At 41.2% G+C, this 24,495-nt stretch overlaps 1 protein-coding gene across 1 annotated transcript in view; it reads right to left on the reverse strand.

Moving 5' to 3' along the window:
* Positions 1–10,570: 10,570 nt before the first annotated feature.
* HEMK1 (HemK methyltransferase family member 1) overlaps positions 10,571–24,495 on the reverse strand; it is a 57,148-nt gene continuing 43,223 nt past the window's right edge. Inside the window, exons 8-12 of the mRNA XM_060240020.1 lie at positions 23,454–23,503; positions 21,895–22,000; positions 18,597–18,692; positions 13,193–13,306; positions 10,571–11,661 (exon numbers count right to left, since the gene is read on the reverse strand). Of these exons, the coding sequence (XP_060096003.1) occupies positions 11,622–11,661; positions 13,193–13,306; positions 18,597–18,692; positions 21,895–22,000; positions 23,454–23,503 (406 nt within the window). The 3' untranslated portion in view covers positions 10,571–11,621. The remainder of the gene's footprint in view (positions 11,662–13,192; positions 13,307–18,596; positions 18,693–21,894; positions 22,001–23,453; positions 23,504–24,495) is intronic.

Here is a 24,495-nt window from a genome sequence, read left to right on the forward strand (position 1 = left end):
CAAAGCCTGAAGACAGAAATGTCTACTCAGACTGGCAGCAGCTCTCCAGGGTCTCAAGCTGAGGTTTTTCACTCCTATTTGCCTAGGCCCTTTTTTTTTTAGTTGGAGATGCCTGGGATTGAACCTGGGACCTTCTGCTTACCAAGCAGATGTTCTACCACTGAGCCACCGTCCCTCCCCTTTAATTTTCTTTCATAGGGAAAGTGTTCCAACCCTTTAATCATTCTAGTCCTGTTCTGCACTTTTTTCCATTAATGTATCTTTTTTGAGGAGTGGCGACCAGAATCGTACATAGTATTCCAAATGAGGCCACACCATCAATTTACACAGGGGCATTATAATACTGGCTGATTTGTTTTCAACTCCATTCCTAATTATCCCCAGCATAGTGTTGGGCTTTTTTATTGCAGTCACATACTGTCTCAACATTTTCAGTAAGTTATCTACCATGACTTCAAAGATTGGACCCTATAAATATTTATTGATTGATTTCGATTTGTATTTCGCCCTTTCCCGCAAGCGGGCTCAGTGCAGATAACATAAAACAATTAAAACTTACTATTAAAATCATAACAATATAGAACAATACAATAAAACAAGTTTTAGACTATAGATGGTGATTTCAGTTGGGCACATTCTACAATTCAGCATACTAATGGTCCAAAAATATGGTAAGTGATGATAATAAGATGGCACCATAGCAAAGAAGGTCAACAGATGGAATAAGACACCCGCTGCCTCAACCAAAGGCCTGGTGGGATAGTTGTCTTGCAGTTAGGATTTTTGGTCCCAATGTGCATTACTTTGCACTTGGTCACATTGAACCTCATTTGCCATGTTGATGGCCACTTGCTCATCCTTGACAGATCCCTTTGGGGTGCCTCAAAATCCTCCCTGGTTCTCACCACCCTGAACACTTTAGTAGCATCCACAAACCTAGCCACTTCACTGCTTACTCCCAACTCCAAATCATTAATGAAACAGTTAAAAAGCATAAGACCCAGTACTGAGCCCTACGGTGCTCCAATGCTTACCACCCTCCACAGAGAAAATTGCCCATTTATACTCACTCTTTTTCCTATCAGCCAGTTTTTTAATCCATGAGAGGACTTTTTCTGTTACCCCATGACTATTGAGCTTACTTAGGAGCCTCTGATGAGAAACTTTATCAAAAACTTTCTAGAAGTAACGGTAAACAACATCTATTGGGCCCCCCATATGTTTGTTCATGCCCTCAAAGAATGAGTGTGAATGAGGATTTTCGCAGAGGAGCCTCATTGTCACCCCAGAAAGGTCCTCCTTGTCAGTCAAAACAATAACATCTTCATTGTTTATAAAAACTGTTGGACCTTCCTTAACAGTTTTTTATCCAACAAAGTATGTTAAAACGTGGTTGCTTCAAGGTCATTATTCAGTGTTAGTCTCTAAAAGCAAGACACCAAAAAGAACTGAGGAAGTTGGTGACATGTCTATAGTTTGGAAACGGTTTTAAAGTAGAAGTCCATAGTAGGTGAAAATAATACTATTTCAAATAATCCCATGTGTTTCTCCTTCATTTATTTCCCTCTTGAGAGTTCCAGCACCTCCTTTTTCAGAAACGCCCCCCTGTGTGACATCACTTCTTGGTTTCCCCCAGAAATGATATGCTGTTGCTCTCCCATGCCACCCCCTCATCTCCAGCTGGTTATCAGACTCCCACACTGTGCCTGGCAAACCTAGGTTCCTGGAGCAGGAAGTTCCAAAGTCTAGGTGCCATAGCTGAGAAAACTCTGTCCAGCATAGTTGTAAATTGTAAAGGAGGAATTTGTTACTAGACTGTGAGACCAGTGGTGATCATAGTTGAATAGTAGTAGAACAAAGTTGCCATGGAGCCTAATACCATGTCAGAGTCCCCCCCCCCTTTAATTTCTGAAGATACTTTTAAAAAGCAATTGATTCTGAAATGAGAAGGCACGGCTGGCCTCAGAGATTTTTCTGACTATATAGCCACATACTAGTTGTCCTGATAAATCCTGGAAAACAGTGCACACATTTCTCCCTTGTTGCGTTGAATTGGAAATACACAGGAAAAAAACAAACAAAGCTTAATTCTTAAACATAGGAGAGAAACTCTTTTCAGCCTTGTGAGCTAGGATGATTTGCAACTGCATGTTGTGATTCCACAGTTTATAAGACATAAAATGTGTTTTTAAAAAATTGAGATAAGAGGGCTCCTTCCACTTCTTCAAACCCTTGATTTTATCTTAAGATAGCAAACAACACTGGCAGCCAACAGGTGCTGCCGGGACTACTTTGTGACATATTAGAATTTGCAGTAGAAGGATGATTAATCTACTACATGTAGTGACAGAGGATTTCAGAGCCGCCTGTCTCCCCATCACTCCTAGAGAGTGGAGAAGTGTTGGCTCCAAGCCTTTGAAGTCAGTTTGTGCTTGTATGCAAAAGGCAGCCAGCAGTAAGCCTGGTGGCATTTAACCTTGGCTAGGTGCCAACTGTTATATAAACCTCCACCTAAGAAATGCTGGAGTGAATAAAGTTTGATTTTTTAAAAAGTAGTGGGAGATGAAAGTCAGGGCTGGCCGGGATAGATAATGAGATGACCAAACACAGGTGAAGCACCCAAATACAACACTTGTAAACCTCATAAATTACAACCAGTAGGCTTTCTTAGAGGTAGCAGAATTTAAGACGAAGCTGGTGCCTGAATAGGAAATTCGTGATTGTCAGTAACATTAGCTTGACCATGAATTGTTCATATGTCATATACTGAGTCAGACCATAGATGTTTCCTACTTCCAGGAACAACCAGTGATTGCTGGCACTGTGTTTTAAAGATACTAACGACTGGATACTTCTGGGTTCTTATTTTGCCAATCAAAGCAGGGCTGTGGAGGCTACATATAGACTCACTTCTTGCCTGAATCAGTTCTTGCTGGCAAACACCCCCTCCCCCCCCAAAAAAAAACAAAAACAAAAAAACCCCTTGTCTCCTTCATAAAATTGTGTGGGATACGCTGATTGCTTCAGACCAGAAGGAATTTTTTGGGTTCTTCTTTAATTGGCTTGAGAAGTTCCTTCTTTTTCTGCCTTGGGAGATTGTTGGGATAAATAGGCCTGGGCAGTTGCTAGGTTTTTTGCTAAGCGATAGCCAAGATTAGTACAGGTTAGATGCTTCCACCTAATGAGGCTGACAAGCATCCTGACATTCTGGGCTGATCATTTTAAGTGCCCAGTAGGGGTGTGTGTGTGTTTTTCTAAAAGTATTTTTTTGTTTTGAGTCTACTGGATTAAAAAAAAAATTCAGGATTCTTGAAAAATACTGGCTCCAAACATTGGATTTGGGATTTTTCAGAAATCCCAGAATTTTTGGAGTCCAAAAGATGCAAATTGAAAAAAAAATGCTGGCAAAATATAGCAGTCCGATCCTGGGGCTGGCTTGGCTTCAGGCCAGTTCACATACTACACTCAGTCTGATATGGTGACTAGGTAGTAGTTTAAACTGAGCAGCAGGAAAGGCAGAGCACAGCTGCACAGGTGGGAGTTCTCAATTCCCCACTGACCCAATTGATCTTGGGCTGGCTACTTTTGCAGCCCAGTTTAAACAAGGCCGCAAAAGAAGCCAGTCATAGCCAAAGTGGAGATCTCAGCTCCCCACCACCCCAGCTGATCTTTGGGCTGACTTCTACATTTCCTTTAAAGGGACTGCATAAGCCTGCCTGACAAACAGCTAAGAGAAAGCAGATGTACCTGAAATCCCCAACTATATCTGGGATTTTCTTGGGGGTTTTTCAGTTTCCCTGAGAAAATCTGGATACATTTGGAAAGCTGAAACATGCCTGAAAACTACTGTTAAATAAAAATGTAAAAAACTGCAGCTAATATGTTAAAACAGTTAGTGAACCTTATCTTAACCCATATATTTGTATTTATGGTGTGTGGAAGGAATGGTCTATCTAAATCAAAATCTGGCTAATAGCTTACTAGTGGGTCAGGCAAAGGAAAGCCTTTCTTTATACTTTCTCCCTGATCCTTTAACTGGTGATACCAGTGAATGAATGTGGAACTTTCTGAAAGCGCTTAAAACAAATATTTAATTTAAAGGAGACATCAGTCTTGCCTTCGTTCTGCTCTGGAGAATACGAAACTTGCTTTGTGCTATTCCATGTAGTAAAAATTACACTCTGTATTCACAATGAACCTTTCCCTCAAAACTTCCTCTTTCAGTAAACTGTTTTGCTTCAGGCCAGTTCACATACTACACTCAGTCTGATGTGGTGACTAGAATAGCAATGGACCGTAGATGAAGGATCTCTGTTCATTGTTTTCCAGAGTTTTAATACCCATCAGCTGGAGAAGATACAAAATGGCTTAGGGGGGTTGGGGGGAAATAGTAACCTACTGAAGTTTTTGGATATATGTATTAAATTCCATCTGAGTTAATATGCATTAGGGATTCCAATGTGCATCTTATATAAAGACCAATTTATGGACAGCCAGTGAATCCTATCTTCTCTCAGAAGAGGCTGACACACTAGCAAAGAACCTTTCTTAATGATAATTCTTAAACAGCAGTATTTAACAAGCTTATTTATAACTTTACTGGAAAGCACCAGCTATAGCATGGCCAGGAGAAAGAGACATAACGAGTTAGATTGCTTGTCTTAGCTACAGGGGCGGCTAGTCCTTACTGTTGTGGGAACTCCCGGGAAAACAAAATGGGAGGGAGTAGATTAGGTTTCTCCTGAGAGCATATTTAAGCCACAAAAGAACTAGACAATGATTGCTCTTTGTAGCTCCTGGAACAGGAGATTTTGGGGCCCTGCTATTACCATCTGAGATCTACCAGTAGAACACAGTTTACCTTTTCCATGCCACTGGACTAAAGCAATCTACACACAATCCAGTTCTGGAAAGAGTTCCAGGGGCAGTAGTAAATCCATATCAATGCAAATTCAAAACTGTATCTTTAAATCTAAAGACAAAATTATCTCTTCAAAGTGGTTGCTAATCTTCTAGTTTTTCCAACCACAGGCAAGCAACTAAAACAGTCTGTGATGGCTGCTACACCTGGTGTGGGGTGGCCCTCAGTTTGGTGGGTCACAAACTTGTGTTGCATCAACCAGTTATGAGCAAGGTGTTCTAGTCAACATCACCAACCAAGCATGCTATCATACATAGCCAGAAAGCTTTATGTTTTTAGAAGCAAGTGCTTCTAACTAATAGCCTATGAACTGCATCAACAGCTTCCAGTAAGTGATACTATGATCCTTGCAGTTAATGTACTCAAAAATTGAACTCCCCTTGCACAGTGCTTGTTTTTCTCAAGTATCCCACATTCTGCAATTAATAATCTGTTCAAAATTTAGATCAGTATTTTAATGTGTATTATGTATCTTTTAATGTGAATTATGATCTTAATTATATGAACTATTTTTATTTATGTATTATTTATTGATTGTTGTTACATGCTCTGAGTCTGTTTATGGGAAGGGTGGGCTATAAATCTAAAATAACAGTAATAGTAATAATTTAGAGTATATTTGCATCTGCATAGTGTGTAGGGGTGAACTGGGACATTAAAATAGTCCAGGAGGAAGCTAAGGCCAGTGGCCCCTATGAGACTCAAGATTCAAAAGAGCCTGTAGTAGCAAAAAAAGATGTTTGGGATGAGCTCATCATCATGGAGTGGGCCCTCTGTACTGCTGCTGATGGACATGGCTTGCTCATCCAGGCCACTGGCAACTACAGGGAGCTTTCTTGGTGATTTAAAGGGCAAACCCACCCTTACTAACTGCAGCATTTATCACACATAGCCAGTAGCCACTGTTGGTTCATATACTGGATTACTGGGGCTGAAGAGAATTATAGTTTTCTCAGCCTTCTGATTCAATTCAGAAGAGTGTGTAAAACTGACCATTCCACTCAAGCTGGACAGGAAGTCATAGAATCATAGAGTTGGAAGGGATATCTAGGGTCATCTAGTCCAACCCCTGCAGAATGCAGGAAACCCACAAACACTTCCCCCTAAATTCCCAGGATCTTCATTGCTGTCAGATGGCCATCAAGCCTCCAATGAAGAAGAGCCCACCACCTCCCAAGGAAGCCTGTTCCACTGAGGAAATTGCTCTAACCGTCAGGAAGTTCTTCCTAATGTTGAGCAGGAAACTCTTGATTTAATTTCAATCCATTGGTTCTGGTCCTACCTTCTGGGGCCACAGAAAATAATTTCACACCATCCTCTATATGACAGCCCTTCAAGTACTTGAAGATGGTGATCATATCATCCCTCAGCCGCCTATTCTCTAGGCTGAGGAAGATGGAAAAGGAAACATAAGCCCGTCCTCTGATTAAAGAGCCATCCCAGCAAGCAGATTCACCTTCCTCTTAGCCTTTGGAAAGCTAAGCCTTGTGACCTAGGGAATGGGGCAGGTGCCTCTGCACATGCATTTGCATCATCCTTTTATCCTTGCAAATGTCCGTAAGTATCCTGAGCACCTAAAATGCAAACACTTGATGTAAAGCACAGGGAGATTTGCTCGTTGTTGCTATAAATTGCCAGCTCCATCTGGCTTTCCAAAAGCAGCAGCTCTTCAGTTTTCACCAACAGGTATATATTCCTCAAACAAGTCTCAGGAATGATCAGGTCCTTGCCACGCTATGGGATAAGGGGTCTGTTAAGTGCAATATGGCAAGCCAGCTCTGGCTTTTCTTATTTCGTATGTTGTTAGCTCCATGTGGCTTTATGGTGGAACTGCTAAAACCAGAGTAAGTCAGGGAATGTTTTATTTTCTTAGCAACAGTCTCTCTCTAAATATCTTCTGAGTAGCAAACAGTAGAGCATAAGGGTGCTTGGAATGGAGGCTGATGACTGGTGGTACAAAGAGAATGGGAAGGTGTGAGCTTAAATTGGCTAAGAGTCATTGGTCTAAAGAAACATGAAGGTAATATAGCTCAGTTCCTGGAACTTTGGAAAGATTGCTTTGAAGTCAAGCAAGTGCATTCAATTCTTTGAAGGGGAGAAAGTTTCTGTACTTCCTGTTCTTAGTCATGTGAAAACAAATTGTCTCACTTGGCACACAAAGGGCCATAGAAATACTTCTTAGAAATAACACATTTCTCTCTCTCTCCAGATCTCAGGAAAGATGAGCACATTATGCAGTTCACTGTGCAGGACATGACTGCCTTAGTGTTATGGTGTATTTGTGTGGGGAGCTTGTTCATACTAATTGCAGTTACATAGAATGTTATCTGTATATGCTGAGCCTGCCTTTTCTCCTGGTCATTTCAGTACATGACAATTGCAGGGAAAAGCCTGCTCATCCTGGCACCAATCCATTCTCAGAAATCCAAGCCAGCTGAGAACAATCCTGGTTTGAGTAAAGTCAGTCACAATCCCAGCACTAACTTGAATCATGCTGGAATTCTCATTTCTCGTTTGATTCAGAAGGAAAAGAGAGATTTCTTAAGGCAAAAAATGCGTCCTTCAGTAATAGATACCAGAACATTCCTTGCATCAGGGTTCTCCTGTTGATACTTTAAACTCTGATCATTAAATTGGCTGCAGTTGGAATGACTGTGCCACCTTCTGGCACTTTGGCAAAGACTACAGTATTTCCAGATCCTTTTCCAGGAAAGCTGAACTGGTCAAACAGATTCCGCCTGTTGTCCCCAAACCAACCCCAACCCCGGCAGCCTTGGGAGGAAAACAAAATCCAGCCTCTGCAAATGTTATTTTTTAAAAAACCCACCTCTCCTGCTGCTGAGGCTCTAAAGAATTAAAATGTGTCAACTGACTACAAATGATCTGTATTAATTTATGATTTATATTCATTTATATAATGTAAAATGCGAAACAGCAGTATTACCTGCCTGAAGCCTTATTAAGCAATTACAAGCTATTATGTTTGCAAGGGCTCAAGTTATAAATGTTCCATGCTATAATCTCCCCTCTCAAGGAAAGCAGTTCTGGGAGCGTCATTCTTCCTTTGAAGGCTGCCACATTAATACCTTCTGAAATGCTTCTGTGCTGAATTGTTTTGCCTGACATTCTCTGGTATTCATTGTTCTGAGGGATAAACAACACACCCCTTATTAGAGGCCTTTGGTTAAGAAGCCGAGCCTTGCAGAAGAGAGAATATAAATTATTTCCATCGTGTCCCTGTCACCTTAAGAGGTTAGCTCTGCCATGTGACTTTATTTTTTATTTGCTTTTCTCCCCAGTGGGTATCCTGAGTGGCTTACATCATTATCCTTTCCTCCCAACAACTTTGTGAAGAAAGTTAGATTGAAGATTGTCCAAGGTTACCCAATTAGCTTCCATCACAGAGTGGAAATTGGAACCTACATTTCCCAGATCTTAGCTAGACACTCTAACCACTATACCACACTGGCTCACATGTGATCTTAAAGACCATGCCATTGCTGGCACAGATACTGGGAAATGAACATGTACAAGAGAAAGAAAATGGGAGGGATACTATAGAGATTTCAGTCAGAGCGGGCCAGTAGAGAGTATTCTGGCCTTGGGTATGAGTTCCAATCTCACCTTAGCTATACTCTTGCTAGGTGGCCTAAGGCACATTTTCCTCTGTAAAATGAGAATGATAATGACCTCCTAGGAAGAATAATACTTGCAAAGCATTTCACAACCTTAAAGTGCTACAGAGGTTACCAACAGTATCATAAACTTGTTGAATCAGATTGCTAGATCCATAAAGCACCTGAAAAACTGAGGATCTTTTTTCACAGAGAGTTATAAAATCAGCTCAAATATCATAAACTGCAGTGCAGTGCCTGGCCTAAGAGGATACAAAATGGATGCCAGCCAGGACAAGTTTGGACACCAAGTTTAGAAGTGTGTGGGAAAGAATGGTTGACCTGCTGATGACCTCCTCCCCACCCAAAAAAGATGCATAGTTTAGGACAATGGGTCTTCCAAGATAGATCTCTTCAACTGGGATTATCCTCATCCACACCTATTCACAAACCCTGGTAGTTTTCCTGTCTGGTACTTAGAGGGTCATCAGGAACCATTAACACCTATAGTCCACCTCAGATAAACTCATTAAGATTTTCCAAAATCATTGTTCATCTCTGAAAAACTCAAGTTATTGTTTGGGGGCAAACACATCAGACTGCATCAGAGACCATTTTCTCCTATAACTGCAGCACTCTGCTCCATAGCAGTGTGCTTGTGTGTTCTTGGTGTCATACTTCACACCCCCACTTGCACGTGGGCCTTCTCCTCTTCACAAAATGCTGGTTGTTTTGCTGCTGTCTCCATGGACCGTGCTATTTGAGACTGATAACTATCATCTCCCTAATATGCTTTCTCCCTCTCCTCCCTGATTTCCTCTTAGCTAGCTTGTGTGTTTTTCTGTGTGTTTCTGTGTTTTGCCACTTAATTTCTATTTCTAATTAATTCCAATTTATCAATTCCTAATAATTTTTTTTATTAATTCCTAATAAAACCTGTTCCAGTTGAACATCTTGCAAGAGTTCTCTAAGGGAAAGATCCTCGTATGTATAGGGGGAGAATCCCAGTTATCCCCTCTTGCCTTGTCTCCTTTAAAGCTAATTTCCCTCAACTAATTAGAAGACTGCCTGTTTGGGTAACATAATGACAACCTTCATGTGCAACAATACAGAGTATACATTTGGGCAATCCTAAAGCAGTAATGTTTTGAGAGTGATCTCCAACTGTGTGTCTCAGTCTTTTTAAAGAAACCCCAGGCTTCTCTGGATAGAAAATCTGAACATGAGGCTTTTAAAAAATGAAACACCACTTGTCTTCACCTACCATAATTTAAGGCCAGAGCACACGAGGCATTCCTTAGGACAGCTGCCTCATAGCACATTCCAACCATTGTAATTGTCTAAAAAACAGTACTGTACATGCTTTCTACTCTCCTAAAGCACTTTAAGGAGACTAGGTTGTGATTCCTACTTGCATTAAGAGACTGTAAATATACTTTAGGTTATTCCTTATTTTAAAAAGCATATTAATGTAGGAATGTGTGCAACTGACCTAGCCCATACATGGAAACTAACAGTTGGAATCCTTTCTCTTTATCAAACTTAAGCCTTGAATAGGTGAACAGAAGGGTGGTAGATCATGCTAAGAGGCAATTAACTAATTAGTCTTTGAAACTCACCTTAAAATATAAATTTATGAACACAAGGATGGTACCAGATTCTCCTAAAGCCAGAACACTGTTTGAATGTAAAAGTCCCTGTAGTTTGCAATCTGTAGTTTACAGGGAATCCAGAAAGTATATACCAAAAGCATAATGTGTCCTTGGAAGTCAGGAGATGGCTGTTTCGAAGTGTGTGGCTTGGGTTCATCATATTCATGCACATTTGAAAATGAACAGACAATGCAGAGTAAACTGCTCCATTATTAACCATACACACTTTGGTCTTTTCCTACAGGAAATTCATCTTTTGCTTCTTTGGACGTACCTTCTGATTTCAGGCCCTTTTTTTCTTTTAAAACAACCACTAGATAAACCATCACAATCAAACTGATCCAAGACTGCTGAATATGGACTTGAATTAAGTGTAATTCAAATTCACAGTGTTCAAAACAATTTATAGAGAGATGCATTCTGATACAATAATTCTTACATGTTAATGACCTGAACACCCAAGCTTTGTAGGGGTGTCCCCAGGCACTTTGCCAGCTTAAGGGGCTGAACTCCACAGTCCAGGAGTTGCACCCTCACATTCCAAAGAATCCAAGACAGGCACAATTTTTGGGTCACACACATTTTAGAGATCACATGTCACACAACCACTGTGGTTACCTCAATGGATCATCTTGCAGTGAACATTTATTTCAGGTAGCATTTGTAATACTGGATGAGCAGAAACAAGCTTTCTTCCAGCCTTCTTAAATTAAACAGAAATCAAGTCAGGAAGGTGGTAACTGCAGCCTGCTTTTAAGTTTGCACTTACAAACACTTCCCCTTAACAAAGCCAGATTTGTCAATGCAAGTTTAGTTCTTCCTCCCATCCCATGTTAACTTTCGTTTTTCATAAGACTTGCATTACCATGTTTTGTGAATCAGGCAGAGTAGGATTCGTGGGATGTTATGCCTGGTTGAATTTAGAAGATTTATCACCTTCACTTTCTCTTGATGTAAAGCATGTTGGAAAAAGTCAATGCCAAAAAATGGATGCAGCTAGGCTAAAAATAGAAGTGTGATACTTTATAGCTTCATGGTCTGAAACTATCTTGTCTAATATCCAGAGGTTGTTTTATAGAAAAAAAGGAGGTGGAGCTCATCCAGGGATTGTTATGCAGCTGCACCTACTATTAAATGGACAAGGAGGTGGAACTCTCAGAAAGGTTCAGGAGCTGCACTCCTGTGAACTCCCATTGAATCTGAGGCCTGCTAATATCCATTAATGGCAAGGCATTGTCATCCCAAGAATGCAACGTCAATCAGTTGTAGGTAAGATAGCACATGGTCTGTTCCTCACAAAGGAACCAGTGAAAATACACCCTGCTAACAAGCCCCAGGAAATGAAACAGAGGCTCAAATGTCTGTTCCAGCACCAAGTCCTACTCAAAGGACTCATCTTGCAAGACAGGAATCCTGGGAGGACAGAGCTTTTCATTACCTTCTCTCATATTTTTGGATATGCAAGAACCTTGGCCTGTATAGAAAAAAGACAAAATCACTGCAATAAGTCATTAGAGAAACTACAAAATCACTGGAGAAACTACAAGAGCTGGAGTTCCCTTCATAAGGTCACTTTGCCAAGTCATGCTTGCTGTGGCGGAATGGGCCTGTTCCATCCTGAAGTGGTTTTTCTTTCTTACTCAGGTAACCACTGCCACCATCTAACCTTTGTAAGGAGTTGCCTGCTGAGGATCAGGAATCCCAGCTCCCCTTCCAATTTCTGAGGCCTTGCCTCTATGTCTCCTGCTGCCCAGTGCCTGGTCACTACAGGAACTGTTTACTGCTTTGTGCACCTCTGGAAGAATAGCCTCTTGCCAACTGACTGGCTTCTCCCTGGGGCTCCTTTTAAAATAGCATGTCCAATATGATAGAGGTCTCTGTGTACAGAGGACCACTACCAGTATCAAAAGTTATAATGTATTTATTAAAACTTTTAAATACTTTTAGCACAACACCAGATTGAGCAAGAGATTCTAAAGAAATGGGTAAAACATGATCTTTCTCTCTGTATATGTATTTGTGTCCTATCAGATGTTAAAATATAGGACAGACTTCTTAGCTTACAGTGTTATAGATCTCTACAGAGTTAGCATTACCTTGCAGCATCCTCTGGCTATCTAGGTCAACACATGCTAATGGCCACCTCCTCCTCTGCTCTGATGGACTCTACACAAAAAAGGCCTTCCTCTTTGCTTCTAGGAGTTTTATCTTCTTTCTATTCCCCACCCACTGATCAGGTCAGCCAGATCAAAGAAGCTTTTTCTGGAGATCTCCAAGAGTGTCTTCCTGAAATCTCTGAAGTTTTTAACATCTCCAAATTTCTGTTTCCTGCTTGAAACTATTGTCTCTAGCTAGATCTATTAGTGTTTCTTAAGAGGTAGCTGTGGAGAGCCTGGAAAATTACTGACTAACGTCCTTCTTCTTGCCTGTTCTCTGTCCAGAACTTTTAAAACTTCCAGGCAAAAGTCAGATCTCCACAAAAAAAAAAAAGGCATTTCTACACACATACTGTGGCTGAACAGAAATATTTGTCTCTGATTTTAGCATAGAGTACATCTCTATTTCCCTATCATCGCTAACATAACTGCAAAGGCATTTCCACTTCCATCACATGAGACTTTCTGTGTACTCTCCTCCATAAGCCAGCATTCCTCCCCCCTCAACCACCAGAGGCCTGTTATTTAAACTGGTATTTGCTATTCTTCTTTAGTGCAATACTGTTATAATGATCTGTTGCCATCTACAGGTTCCTCCGTATTCTCAGCTTTCATTAGGAAATTTACTGGTTCATGAAGAAAAGTGTACATCTATCAGAGAAACTTTCACTGGTGTGGCAAGGTAAATGGCAGCTATGATGGACTGCTGGAAAGAAAAATGGCACCAGTGTGGGCAGTGTCTTTAAAACTGCACATTTTTCCACCCAGATGATTTGGTTCTGTGAAATGTTACTTCATAGAACAAAGAACAATGTAAAAAACTAGCAGCTCCTTTCCCACAACTCTTACTTTCCACAGAAGTCCTTGTGGATGGCAGACACAAAGAGGGATAAATCAGGGTGACTATGTAGCCAGTTCTTTACCATCTCTGGATGCCTGGGGTCAACTTCCAGAAATACGCTCCTGAAAACATTGGAAAAGTGAGAAACAGCCTGATTTAAAGTTCTTTAATTAGTGTACATGATAAAACTGATACAATGAAGCTGTACAGACTGAAGCATTTGCTATTAATCTCATTTTTATCCTGCACTTCCTCCAAGGATTTCAGGATGGCACATTACTCTCTCCTCCTCTGTTTTATAACCTACAGGGTTAGACTGACAAACATTAGTTGCCCCGAAGTCATGCACTGAGTTTCATGGAAAAGAGATTTGGACACAGGTGTCCCCAGTCCTAATATGACTAACCACTACAGTTGAAAGCTACCTTGGTGTAGTGGTTAGTATTGGATCAGATAAAAGGCATATGTAGATTAGCACTCCATTTCCTATATTAGTTGAGAAGCCAATCATTAAAACAAGGTGGAGATTTCCATATCCTGTTGCTTGCCTCCAGAATCTGTTAAACAGAGATTCACTGCTTCATAACATGGATGTTGTATTTAGCTGGCATGACTGCTACCCATTGATAGATCTTCTCCTCCATACATTTGTCTCATTTGTTTTTTAAAAGCTATCTTAGCTGGCTGTCATCACCACCTCCTCCTGAGCCCTGAAGGCACATGACATAGAGTAGCAGTCTCATGTTGTCAGTCCAGAACTTACTGCCAATCAATTTCACTGAGTGACCCTGAGAGTTCTAGTTCAGTGAGGAATTCAGCTTGCATGTTTTACATATTCCTAACAATCATAATCCTCATCTTCCAGATCATTCATTTCAAGCAACAGAGAAAGGTCTAAACCGTTACTTGTGTTGTATCCTGTGCACATCCTGTGCTGTGTTGTCTCTTCCTGGAGTACTTGGTTATCTTCAGCCCAGAGCATAAGCAGTTATCACCTTTTACTAGAATTAGTGTCAGTCAGGCAAGAAATCTCAAAACAAAAATTCCCAGTGCACGCTGATAGCCATCTTGACTATGTACCCAAACCAGTGATTTGCTTTTTGTTGTAAAAAAAAAGGGGGGGGGGGATGCTGGTATTCATATATAAGGTCACACTAATTTCCCTCAATTCCTCACCCCAGGAATTGGAAGAAAAAACCCAAAAGCTGCTGATATTCAGTACTACCACAAAACCCAAACCTATCCCTTTTTTTTCTCTGTTTGGTAATAGCTTATGGTAGTTTTTCAGGCTACAAATAAATTGACAGAAAAAGAGTCAAACTCCAGCAGCAGCAAGTGCTTCTCAGAATTCCACATTTTCCCCACACAAAACATTCCCTTTGAAACAACCAAAGACTCAGTCATGCTAACAAATGGCAGTAGATCCCATTCTTTGACTCTGGCAAAACTGTTTTTCTTGTCAATGCCTCCTTTACTTCTAAGGCAAAAAACAAACAAAAATCACCAAAACAAACTAAATATGTGGAAATGCTTAGGAAACAGTGGTTATGCTTCTAGGCTAAAAATGAAAAGTGCTGATATAATCACCGAAGCATGAGTTTCAGGGTTCCATTTCAGAGGAGTGGTTTTAAGATGCTTTATTTGGGCTGCTCAGTCATCAGCACTTTTTGAAAACCCACACAAGATGTAGCAATATGATGGTTACAAGTTTTTACTCTTCTTGGTTCAGGAAGAAACACTGCTCCCCACCCCCCCTAGTGAGCTATTATCCCAGCCTCTTTCAAATGTTTATTCTTCTAAGCTCAAATACTTTATTTTAAGAGACCTAAATTTTAGAAGCCTTAAAACTTCCATTTCTTTTTAAGATGGTGTGTTTCTACATTTTGCTAGTTGAGGAATACTCCTAAGGCTTACACAACATGTGGCAGTTTTCAACTCATCTCCCACAGGTGTTCATATGTGGAAAATACAACTTACTTGTGTTTTTTTTAATGCAGATGTGATTCTGGTCTAAGCTGCATACATCAGTGTTGTTGTACCACAACCACCTTGTGGAAACCCTAGCAAGGAGCTTTCAAAGGCAAGTGAGAAGCAGAGATGGCTTGCCATTGCCTTCCTTTGCAATGTCTTCCTTGATGGTCTCTCATCCAAGTATTGACCTGCTTAGCTTTTCAGATTTGACAAGATATACCATGCTGCCTTCCCTCCCCAGTCTAAGCTAGGGATAGGCAATTTCCTCAGCTCAGGGCCTGCATCCTCCCTGACCAAGCTCCTAGAGGGGCTAATTAGCCCCAACATTAGGTCATTGCTCATCACTTTGCACCTTGGCAGAAAGCATATTCTGAGTTTATTATGATGCACACTGTCTCATTAAATGTACTGCCAGCCACCCAGGACCATAGCCTGAGGAATGGGGCTACTAGTAATTCTCAATCTCTTTAGACCAGGGACCTAACTAATGGGGGTCATGGAATGCCAGTTAAACTAGCATATCACCCTCTTCTTCCCAAGCCCTGCTCTCTGTGCATGCAGAGGTGAGGTGGGTGGTGACAAAGAGACAGGACTTTTTCAGTGATAGCATATTGCCTTTGGAATGGTTTCCCCACTGAGGCTCACCTGGCACCTACATTATTGTTCTTCAGTTGCAAGGAGGCCAAAACATTTCTTTTCTCAGACTTTTCACTGAGGGCTTTCATCTTTTAAAAGTGCATTTATGGTCTGTTTCTAATCTGAGGACTGATTTTATGAATTTAATTCTAGGCTACTGGATATTTTATGCTGTTTTTAAAGCTTGCTCATTATTGATAACTCATACATTGTTTTTATGATTTCATTGTACTGCTACTAAAGGTTATAATCCAGGTCTGAAGCCAGATTTAAACTAGTCAAGGGCAGATGTGCTATCTAGAAATCCCAGAAGCTAATCGGCTACCACACCCTCTATCATCTTCCCAGAAAAAGTTAACTTGATACCTCCTATAAAAGGTCATCTCATTCTCAGCCAATGATAGTTTTTCAAGCACAGTTCTAATCAGTGCTTCACCCAAAGGCTAGGGAGACTTCAGTTAGTGAGGCATTAACAATTTTAACCAAAAGCTGTAATACTGTTTCCTGGAATTAATTTGAAAGCTAGGATGGGCATGGGTCAGGAGTTGGGGGGTGCATTTTTTTGCAGAAAAAAGCCCAGCAGGAACTAATTTGCATATTAGGCCACACCCCTGACACCAAGCCAGCTGGAACTGCATTCCTGTGAGTTCCTGCTTAAAACAAAACAAAACACCTGTCTGTAAAACTGCCCCCCATTTTTCTGTTAGTCCCTCAAGAAAATGGGTTTTGCCCTTTTCTAGTATATGCCACTTATTTACAAATGCAGCAAATGGACATTTTCTAATCAGTATGGTTTTTATGAATCAGGATTATCCAAAATGTAGTAATTGGCCAGCATTACATTGGGGTTTGTACAGAATTCAGAATATTATTTTGTCTATACTAAAGGCCTTTTCATCAACTTATTTTTCCTGTTATATTGTGCCAATACAACATGAATGTTTTTGCTATTGCTGTCAATAATGTTGTCTTTGTTCCCTAATATTAATGCTTCCTATTATTTTAGGAGTGGAATTCTTATGTGTCCAGGTTCATTATCATTAGTTCATTCTATTCTTCTAGAAAGCCAGTTTGGTGTAGTGGTTAAGTCCGCAGACTATTAGCTGGGAGAACTGGGTTTGATTCCCCACTCCTCCACATGCACCTGCTGATGTGACCTTGGGTCAGCCACAAGTTCTTTCAAGGTTGTTCTGCTCAAAAGCAGTTCTGGGAGAGCTCTCTCAGCCCCACCTACCTCACAGGGTGTCTGTTTGTAAGCCGCTCTAAGACTCTTTTGGGTAGTGAAGAGTGGGGTATAAATCCAATCTCTTCTTCTTTTTTAAGTTGTTGACTCAACAACTTTTTTCTTTCTTGTGGGTTGTTATTTGTTCAGGATATTGGCCTTTTATTAACATGTTTCTGTATTTTGAACAGAGATTCAGCCAAATCTCTATTTGTAATTATCTGGTTAATGAAACACACACTTAGGAGAGACTTTTTAAACTTGTTTACCACATCTACTAAGTTTTCCTTCTTCCCACCCTTTCTTTGGGTAGATCAGCACTAGCAGAGCTAGTTTTTCTAGCTGATGGTGTATCCCTAGCAGCGGCAAGTCACACCTTCTGATATGTATGAGTTGCAGCAGGACACAGTATAATTTTTAGATAAGTTTTTCTATTGCTAGATGCTCAGGACTCCAATTTTATGATCACGTCTTGTTCCCCATCTGTAATTTCCCCAAAGGAACTGCTTCAAAGCTCTACAACATTCTTTTAGGGTCACTTTTGAAAAGATAAGGAATACCTCTTCAACCTCCAATGGCTTATTTTAATTCACCTTTTAGATGCTCTTTTGACACTTCCTTCTTTTTCTCTATTTTTTTTAAGCCTCTTATCTTTAAGTATCATTCTAAGCAGAGTAACACTCTTCCAAGACCATTGATTTCAATGGCACTGAAATGTACCTGGTGACCTTCAGACATACCAAGCAACAGAGAGCATATATTTAAGGACCTAGGCATGTATTACCCTAGGCCAGGGGTGGCTAACGATAGCTCTCTAGATGTTTTTTGCCTACAACTCCCATCAGCCCCAGCCAGCATGGCTAATGCCTGGGGCTGATGGGAGTTGTAGGCAAAAAACATCTGGAGAGCTACCGTTGGTCACCCCTGCCCTAGGCTACAGGAAGTTCTTCAAGCCTAAAGGAAACTTCCTCCAACTTTTATTTCTTCCATTAGAGGAAAATCCACTTAAATTGGAGGCTTAAACTTTGCTGAGTAGTAGGACACTATGTATAATCTAAGGGAAGGGGATGTATGACTGAGCTTACAACCAATAACAGTTTGGAAACTGGCACACAGTAATAAAATTACAGTCACTTATTTTATTAGCAGGCCACTTTAGACTAAGATTGCCATAAAGCATAATTCTTCTCTCCCCAAATACTGGAAAAAGGGAAGCAGGGGAAGAGTCAGGAAAAAGAGCAGTTTTCCTTTTCATGGTGTGTTCCTGTTCTTGGTCTTTCTTCTGTCCTGTATGACCGAAGAAAGTCAAAATAAACATACAGAGTAGAAAGGGTGGCAGGATGCCCCCTTTCACTTGTAAGATATCTTCCATTTGAGGTAGGGGTCCATGGAGAAGGAACAGAAAAGGAAAAGAACCAGGAAGGTCAAAAGCTGCTGTGATTTGCAGAACTCCATTTATTTCTCTCACCAAACTTTTCTTTTGGCTGCAAGGCTGGATGGCAACTATCAGGTGGCATCGTTCCCAGTTCCTGAGGAAGCAGAGGCCATCTGTAGTCTGCAAAGAAGCTAACATGAAAACTCACCCAAAATCTTTGAGGATGTAAGAAGCAAGGTTCAAAATTTGTTTGATAATATCCATCCCATCATGTCCTCCCTCCAGAGCGCCAAGGTCCTCATAGCTAGAAACCAAAGGCAAAGTCTATAAAATAAGGCATTTGCCAACATCACAAACAGAAACAAAACATATATGTCACCTAAAAACAAGTGCTGAAGACAGGTCCTGCTAGTTACCCTGCAGGTACACAATCAATTCCTCAGTGACTATGCCACTCATAAGACATCTGAGGAGAGTGAGCTGGCAAGGCCTTCTTCATCAACCATGTTTCTTACCCTTCTAGTATTCCCTGTAGCTATTCTGCTTTGCCATTATGTAACATATATTTGAATTTGTCTGTTTTCCTTTCCCTTCACCTTTCTTTTGCCATTCTAGCAAGGACTGTTTTATCTTCTTGAACAGTATTTCTAAAAGTCCTTGAAACTCTTATCCAATACACATTTATTATTAAGTGATCACTAGACACAATAAAACCAAATACCCTGATTTCATTTTGTGCTGGCTAGTGATTGCAGTGCTTGGAAATGAATTTATTTAATCTAATTTATACCCCACCCTACCCGAAAAAATGAGCGCAGGGAAGCTTACAGCATAAATCCATCATATATATATCTTACCTCTCATTGGTTGAGTCCACTCCTCTCTCCTGCCTGCTGGGCCACTGGGAAAGCTGTTAGGCAGTGGCTGTTGCTATGCAACCAAGCATGCTTTTGTCAGTAAAAACCAATGGAAGTTGGCTTTGTCAGTAACAGGCGGCTGGGGTGGGGGGGAAGGCCCTTTCAAAACCTGTTTTGCTCTTTGAGGTAGAACTCATTGGGCTCAGTCCTAACTGCAGTTGCCAGCTCCAGGTTGGTGGGAAATTCCTGGAGATTTTATGGTGGAATCTAAGGAAGCCAGAGTTTGGGGAGGAGAGAGCCCTCAGTTGAATAGAATGTCATAGAGTCCACCCTCCAAAGCAGTTATTTTCTCCAGGGGGAGACAGATCTGTTGTCTGGAGTTCAGTTGTGATAACAGGAGATCTTCAGGCTCTATCTGGAGGTTGGGTACCCTAGTCCTGGCAGCACCCTCTGGATGACTTGATGCCACCTGACTGGCAAGATTTAACTAGGCCTGGCCGCTTGCTACTGTTCAGCTGCAGCCCCCTTATAACAGCCAGTGTGGCAAAGGAGTTAACACTTCACAGCAGGGTCTGCAAGACCCAGGTTCCTGCTGTGGAAGCTGACTGGATGATTTCGGACCAGTCACAGACTTTCAGCCTAACCTATTATCACAGGATTGTTGTGCAGATCAAAGTGGGGGGAGGAGAATGATGTAAGCTGCTCTGGTGGAGAAAGACTGTCCTTTTCTTAGGTAGAGGCTGCAGGGAGGGAGGAGGAGACAGAAAGCTGAACTTAGAGGGCCTAATATAGTGAATAGTTGGTTGGAAAGGAGATAGGGTTGCCAACTCCAGGTTGGGAAATTCCTGGAGATCTGAGGGGTGGAGCCTGGAGAGGGTGGGGTTTGAGGAGGGTTGGGACTTTGGACCGATACAATGTCATACACTCCACCTTCCAAACCAGCTATTTCTGCCTGGAGAACCATTGTTGTCAATCTCCAGGCGAGGGCTGGAGATCACTCAGAATTACAGCTGCTGTCCAGATGGCAGAGATCAGCTCTCCTGGAGAAAATGGCTCTTTTGCAGGGTAGACTCTGTGACATTATACTCTGCTGAGGACACTTCCCTCCTGTTTTGGCCCCCACTATGGAGAAAGACTGGACTTCTCCTTGGTAGAGACTGCAGGGAGGGGGAAGGAGATGGAAAGCTGAAGTAAGATCAGTTCCTCTATAGAAAATGGCCACCTTGAGGCACATACTCTATGGTATGCCATAACACAACCAGGCCACACACAAAAACCTCAAACAGATCACACCATAAGCACATGCTGATACTAAATGCTGCAAGGCTGAATATGACAGGAAAAGGCAACAACAATGCACTGCAAACAAAAGGAGTGTTCAGCTTCAGCATCTGTGCGACTGTTGTCATGCCCCCCTGCACCTCCCATAATTATTCTTCCTTCTCTCCATTCTGGGCCTGTTTCAGGGCTTTGAGCCACCACAGACACTGGGACACATACACACACTCATGCAGGGGGAGTGGGCAGCTGGAATCTATTTCAGTTGCAGGGTAGGTGGGAAGTCAGTGAGGGTGGGGGGGTGAATGAATGCCAAGGGTTGAGGGGTGGGTGAGAAGCCAGCAAGGGTGGGGAGGTGAGTGAAGGCCAAGGGTTGTGGGGGGGGGGGGGAGGACAGCAAGGATGGAGAGTGAGGGAATGTCACTGGTGGGAGAAGTAGTGGAGTGCCAGGGTGCAGGGTAGTTGAGAAGAAGAGGTGGTTGGGGGGTAGTTGGAGGAGGGTGAGAAGTTTGGGCTGGGGGGAAGACACCAAGGATGGGGGGAAGTGAATGCCTTCACTTGGGTGGGTAGAAAGACACCAAGGGTGGGGGGCACTTGCCCAGAGCCTCTTTTTAGAGTCTGTTGTATTTTTCTCCGCAATGGGCCTTATTCCTTGTTAACAATAAAACAGTAAAACAATAAATAATATAAACTAATATAGCAGCAAAACCAATGCCTCATATCAGGCAAGACTAGATACCCCAAAGACTCTTGTGCCATGTCTGAAAAATGCCCTGATGAGATTTAAGAATTCCCACTTTCTTACATTGGAATCCTAAGCAGAGTCATACCCTTCAGTGGGCTTAGAAAGGAATAACTCTTCTTAGCATTGCACTGTTAGAAGGTGAAACTGTTCCATCTAACATAATGCTTACCCTCAGGGCAGTGTACAGCATGCTATACTTTTATCCTTACAACAACCCTTGAAATTTAAGCCAGGCTGAGACATAATGGATGGCCTATGAAACCCAGTGACTTTCATGACAAATTTGTGATTTGAAATCAGGTTAGATCCAGTTCTATCCTAACCCTTTAACCTTTACAGCACACTGGCTCTCAGTTTTTTCATTGCTAGGTCTTCGATTTTTAATTCTTTTATATTTTTAACATTTATTTATTGTATCTTTTGTATTGGTTTTTAACAGATGTATTTGATATGCTGTTAGCTGCCCATGTCCTGTTTGGGGGGAGGGGGAGCAGGATATAAATTTGATAAATAATACAAAAAATTAAAAATAATAGTGGCTGATGATATAAGAATCTCAGAAATCTTCAAAGGGCAAGAGGTGGGGACAGCAGCAGCAAGATTAGAAGGAAGAAGTGTCTGACTACCGAAGGATCTCTGTCGCCAAGTGACTCATGTCTTCATGGAAAATGTAAGGTGGATTACTAATAATAATGTCTATCAAACCCCAAGGCAGTAAACATTTCCACGAACCTGCATCAAAGAAATGGCAACAACAAATTTTAGGGAAATTAATATATCCAAATGTAAATTTCTTGACTCTTAAAGCTGTCATATTTCCCATCCTGTCCAAGTAGCTTGTCATGATATATGTCCTAACTCCCCCAATACTCAAGCAGATTTTAAAAAGTCCCATTCAACATCCATTTGTAAAACAATGTTTAATTGGAAGTACTAGTATTGTATCAAGCTGGCTTTAAAATTAACATAAACTGTAAAACATGGTAACTTGAGAATAAACAATAGTTGATGACAACAACTGTTATTTCCTATTGGTGGGAGAGACAAGTAGTTAGGATGTCAGCCTTTATTAAAATGCTGCACAAAATAATGAACTGCAATCCTAATAACACTTCCCTAGGAGTAAGCCCCACTGAATAAAATGGCCTCAGTTCTAAGTTGACATTCTTAGAATATCTCCTAAAGATTTTCAAGAGCCAAATAGTGGTTATATCAAAATATACTTAAGAATCTGGAAAAATGGCAGCATCTGCTATGACTTTCAGCTGATGAGCCAGGAAACGAATCACCAGAGACTAAGGAATGGTTATTGAATTAGAGTCAGGTTAGCAGGGCTTTTTTTGTAGCAGGAACTTCTTTGTATATTAGACCACACACCCTGATGTAGCCAATTCTCCTGGAGCTTATGGTAGGCCCTGTACTAAGAGCCCTGTAAGCTCTTGGAGGATTGACTACATCAGGGCGTGTGGCCTAATATGCAAAGGAGTTCCTGCTACAAAAAAGCCCTGCAGGTTGTCCACAAAACAGAAATACTGTACTTCCATTTGACAGCTTTTGCAAGACTTCCTGCTAAAAATCTTATGAGTGGCTATGTTGGACAGGGCATCCTCTACAGCAATACTGAGACTTTGGAACTCTCTCCTAAAGGAAGTTCATTTGTTTTATCTGTGCTGGCATTTGGCATGAGGCAAATGATGTGCTCATTAGAAAAGTATCTGCTAGCTTCTGCCATTTCCAGTTTTGTTCTTGGCTTCTTTTCCCTCCTTAAAGCTTGTAGGCTGCTGTTGTTCTTGTTGTATGGATTTTAATTTTAACTGATTGTTGTTAGTTTCCCTTTGGGATTTTACAGAATTGGAGGGTGAGTTACATATGATTAATTAAAGTCAATTAAGTTGACAAATCAATGTAGCCATATGAGCTTCATACTGTACCTCCTATGCTTTGCCAACATGGATGCCTTGAGGTGACATCATCATAAAGGTGCTCCCCTTAGATGCTCAGAATTTTAAATAATGTGCTTGGGGCCACTAAGCACTGATATGACAATGGCGATTCAGAAGCCATTACTGACAATAGTATGCAGCAAGTCACTGTATGGTGTGGCCATTCTATCTCTCTTTCATGTATGACAGATCCCATCTTTTTCCTCTTGTTCTACTGCAAATGAAATACAAAAGGGACTTACTTGAAAAGACATCATGGTGAATAATTTTTACTCTCTTCTGTAGCTGTAACCTATGGAGAGGAATTTTACAACTAATCACAACCTGTATTGTAGCAAAACCACTACAGTAATCAGCAGCAAAAACCATGGAGTAACCATCTTGTTTTCTTTTGCACAGACGTGAAACAAAGCAGTGTGTGCAATCAACCTGTAACAGCCACATCATTGTTGGTGCAACACCATTTAGGCAGAAGTTTCTTTAAGCAATAAAATTTGCAATCATTGCAGTACTTCCCCAATTACTTTACAATGTATATCATTACTATTTCATTTACAAATACAATACTGAGAAGTATGCATCTGCTGAGAATCCAACTTGTCCACAGCTAAACGTGGATGCTAGTACAGGTCTTGCAGACTCAGTGGCCCAAACTGGCTTCAGTAAATACTGCATTACTATACCTTTCAATAACCACTCTAGACTTATTGCCCTGTGTTTTTTTGCATCAAGTTGGTAGATGTACTTTATGTGTTCACTTAAAATATGGATCAAATTGAACAGATCCATGCAGGTAAGTGGTGGTGGTGGTGCTGTTGTTGTTGGTGATTTTGCCAGTTTCCCATTCATGCTGCAGCTCTCCAGCTCATGCTTTTCCTGGAGCTTCACCATCCTCCAGAAGCAGCATTCTGGGCTGTGGGGGTGGGGTGGGGAAGTAATCCTCTGCAGGAAAAATCCTACTGATGCAGTAAACTTTGGTAGAGTCTGCACCACAGAAATTCCAAATTATTTCTGAGATAGGGTAAAATGCACTAGAGAGAAGGCTGATCCCACAGGTCATTTCATGCTACCGCTACAGTCTGCTTACATCTCCGCTTCCAATAGGCAGAACCATTGTAAGATTTGTGTTTTAGGGCAGATGGGATCAGTTTTGAAAAGTGATTTAAAGGATAAAGGGGAGATGTCGTGATATGTGTGTCTGTGCTGGAGGAGGGTTGTTCTACGAATGTGGACAATATTAGCAAAAACCATGAAAAAGAAAAAGAGCAGTGGAGTAGTTTAGAT

The sequence above is a fragment of the Heteronotia binoei genome, chromosome 5 (assembly GCF_032191835.1).
Source record: "Heteronotia binoei isolate CCM8104 ecotype False Entrance Well chromosome 5, APGP_CSIRO_Hbin_v1, whole genome shotgun sequence".
NCBI lineage: Eukaryota > Metazoa > Chordata > Lepidosauria > Squamata > Gekkonidae > Heteronotia > Heteronotia binoei.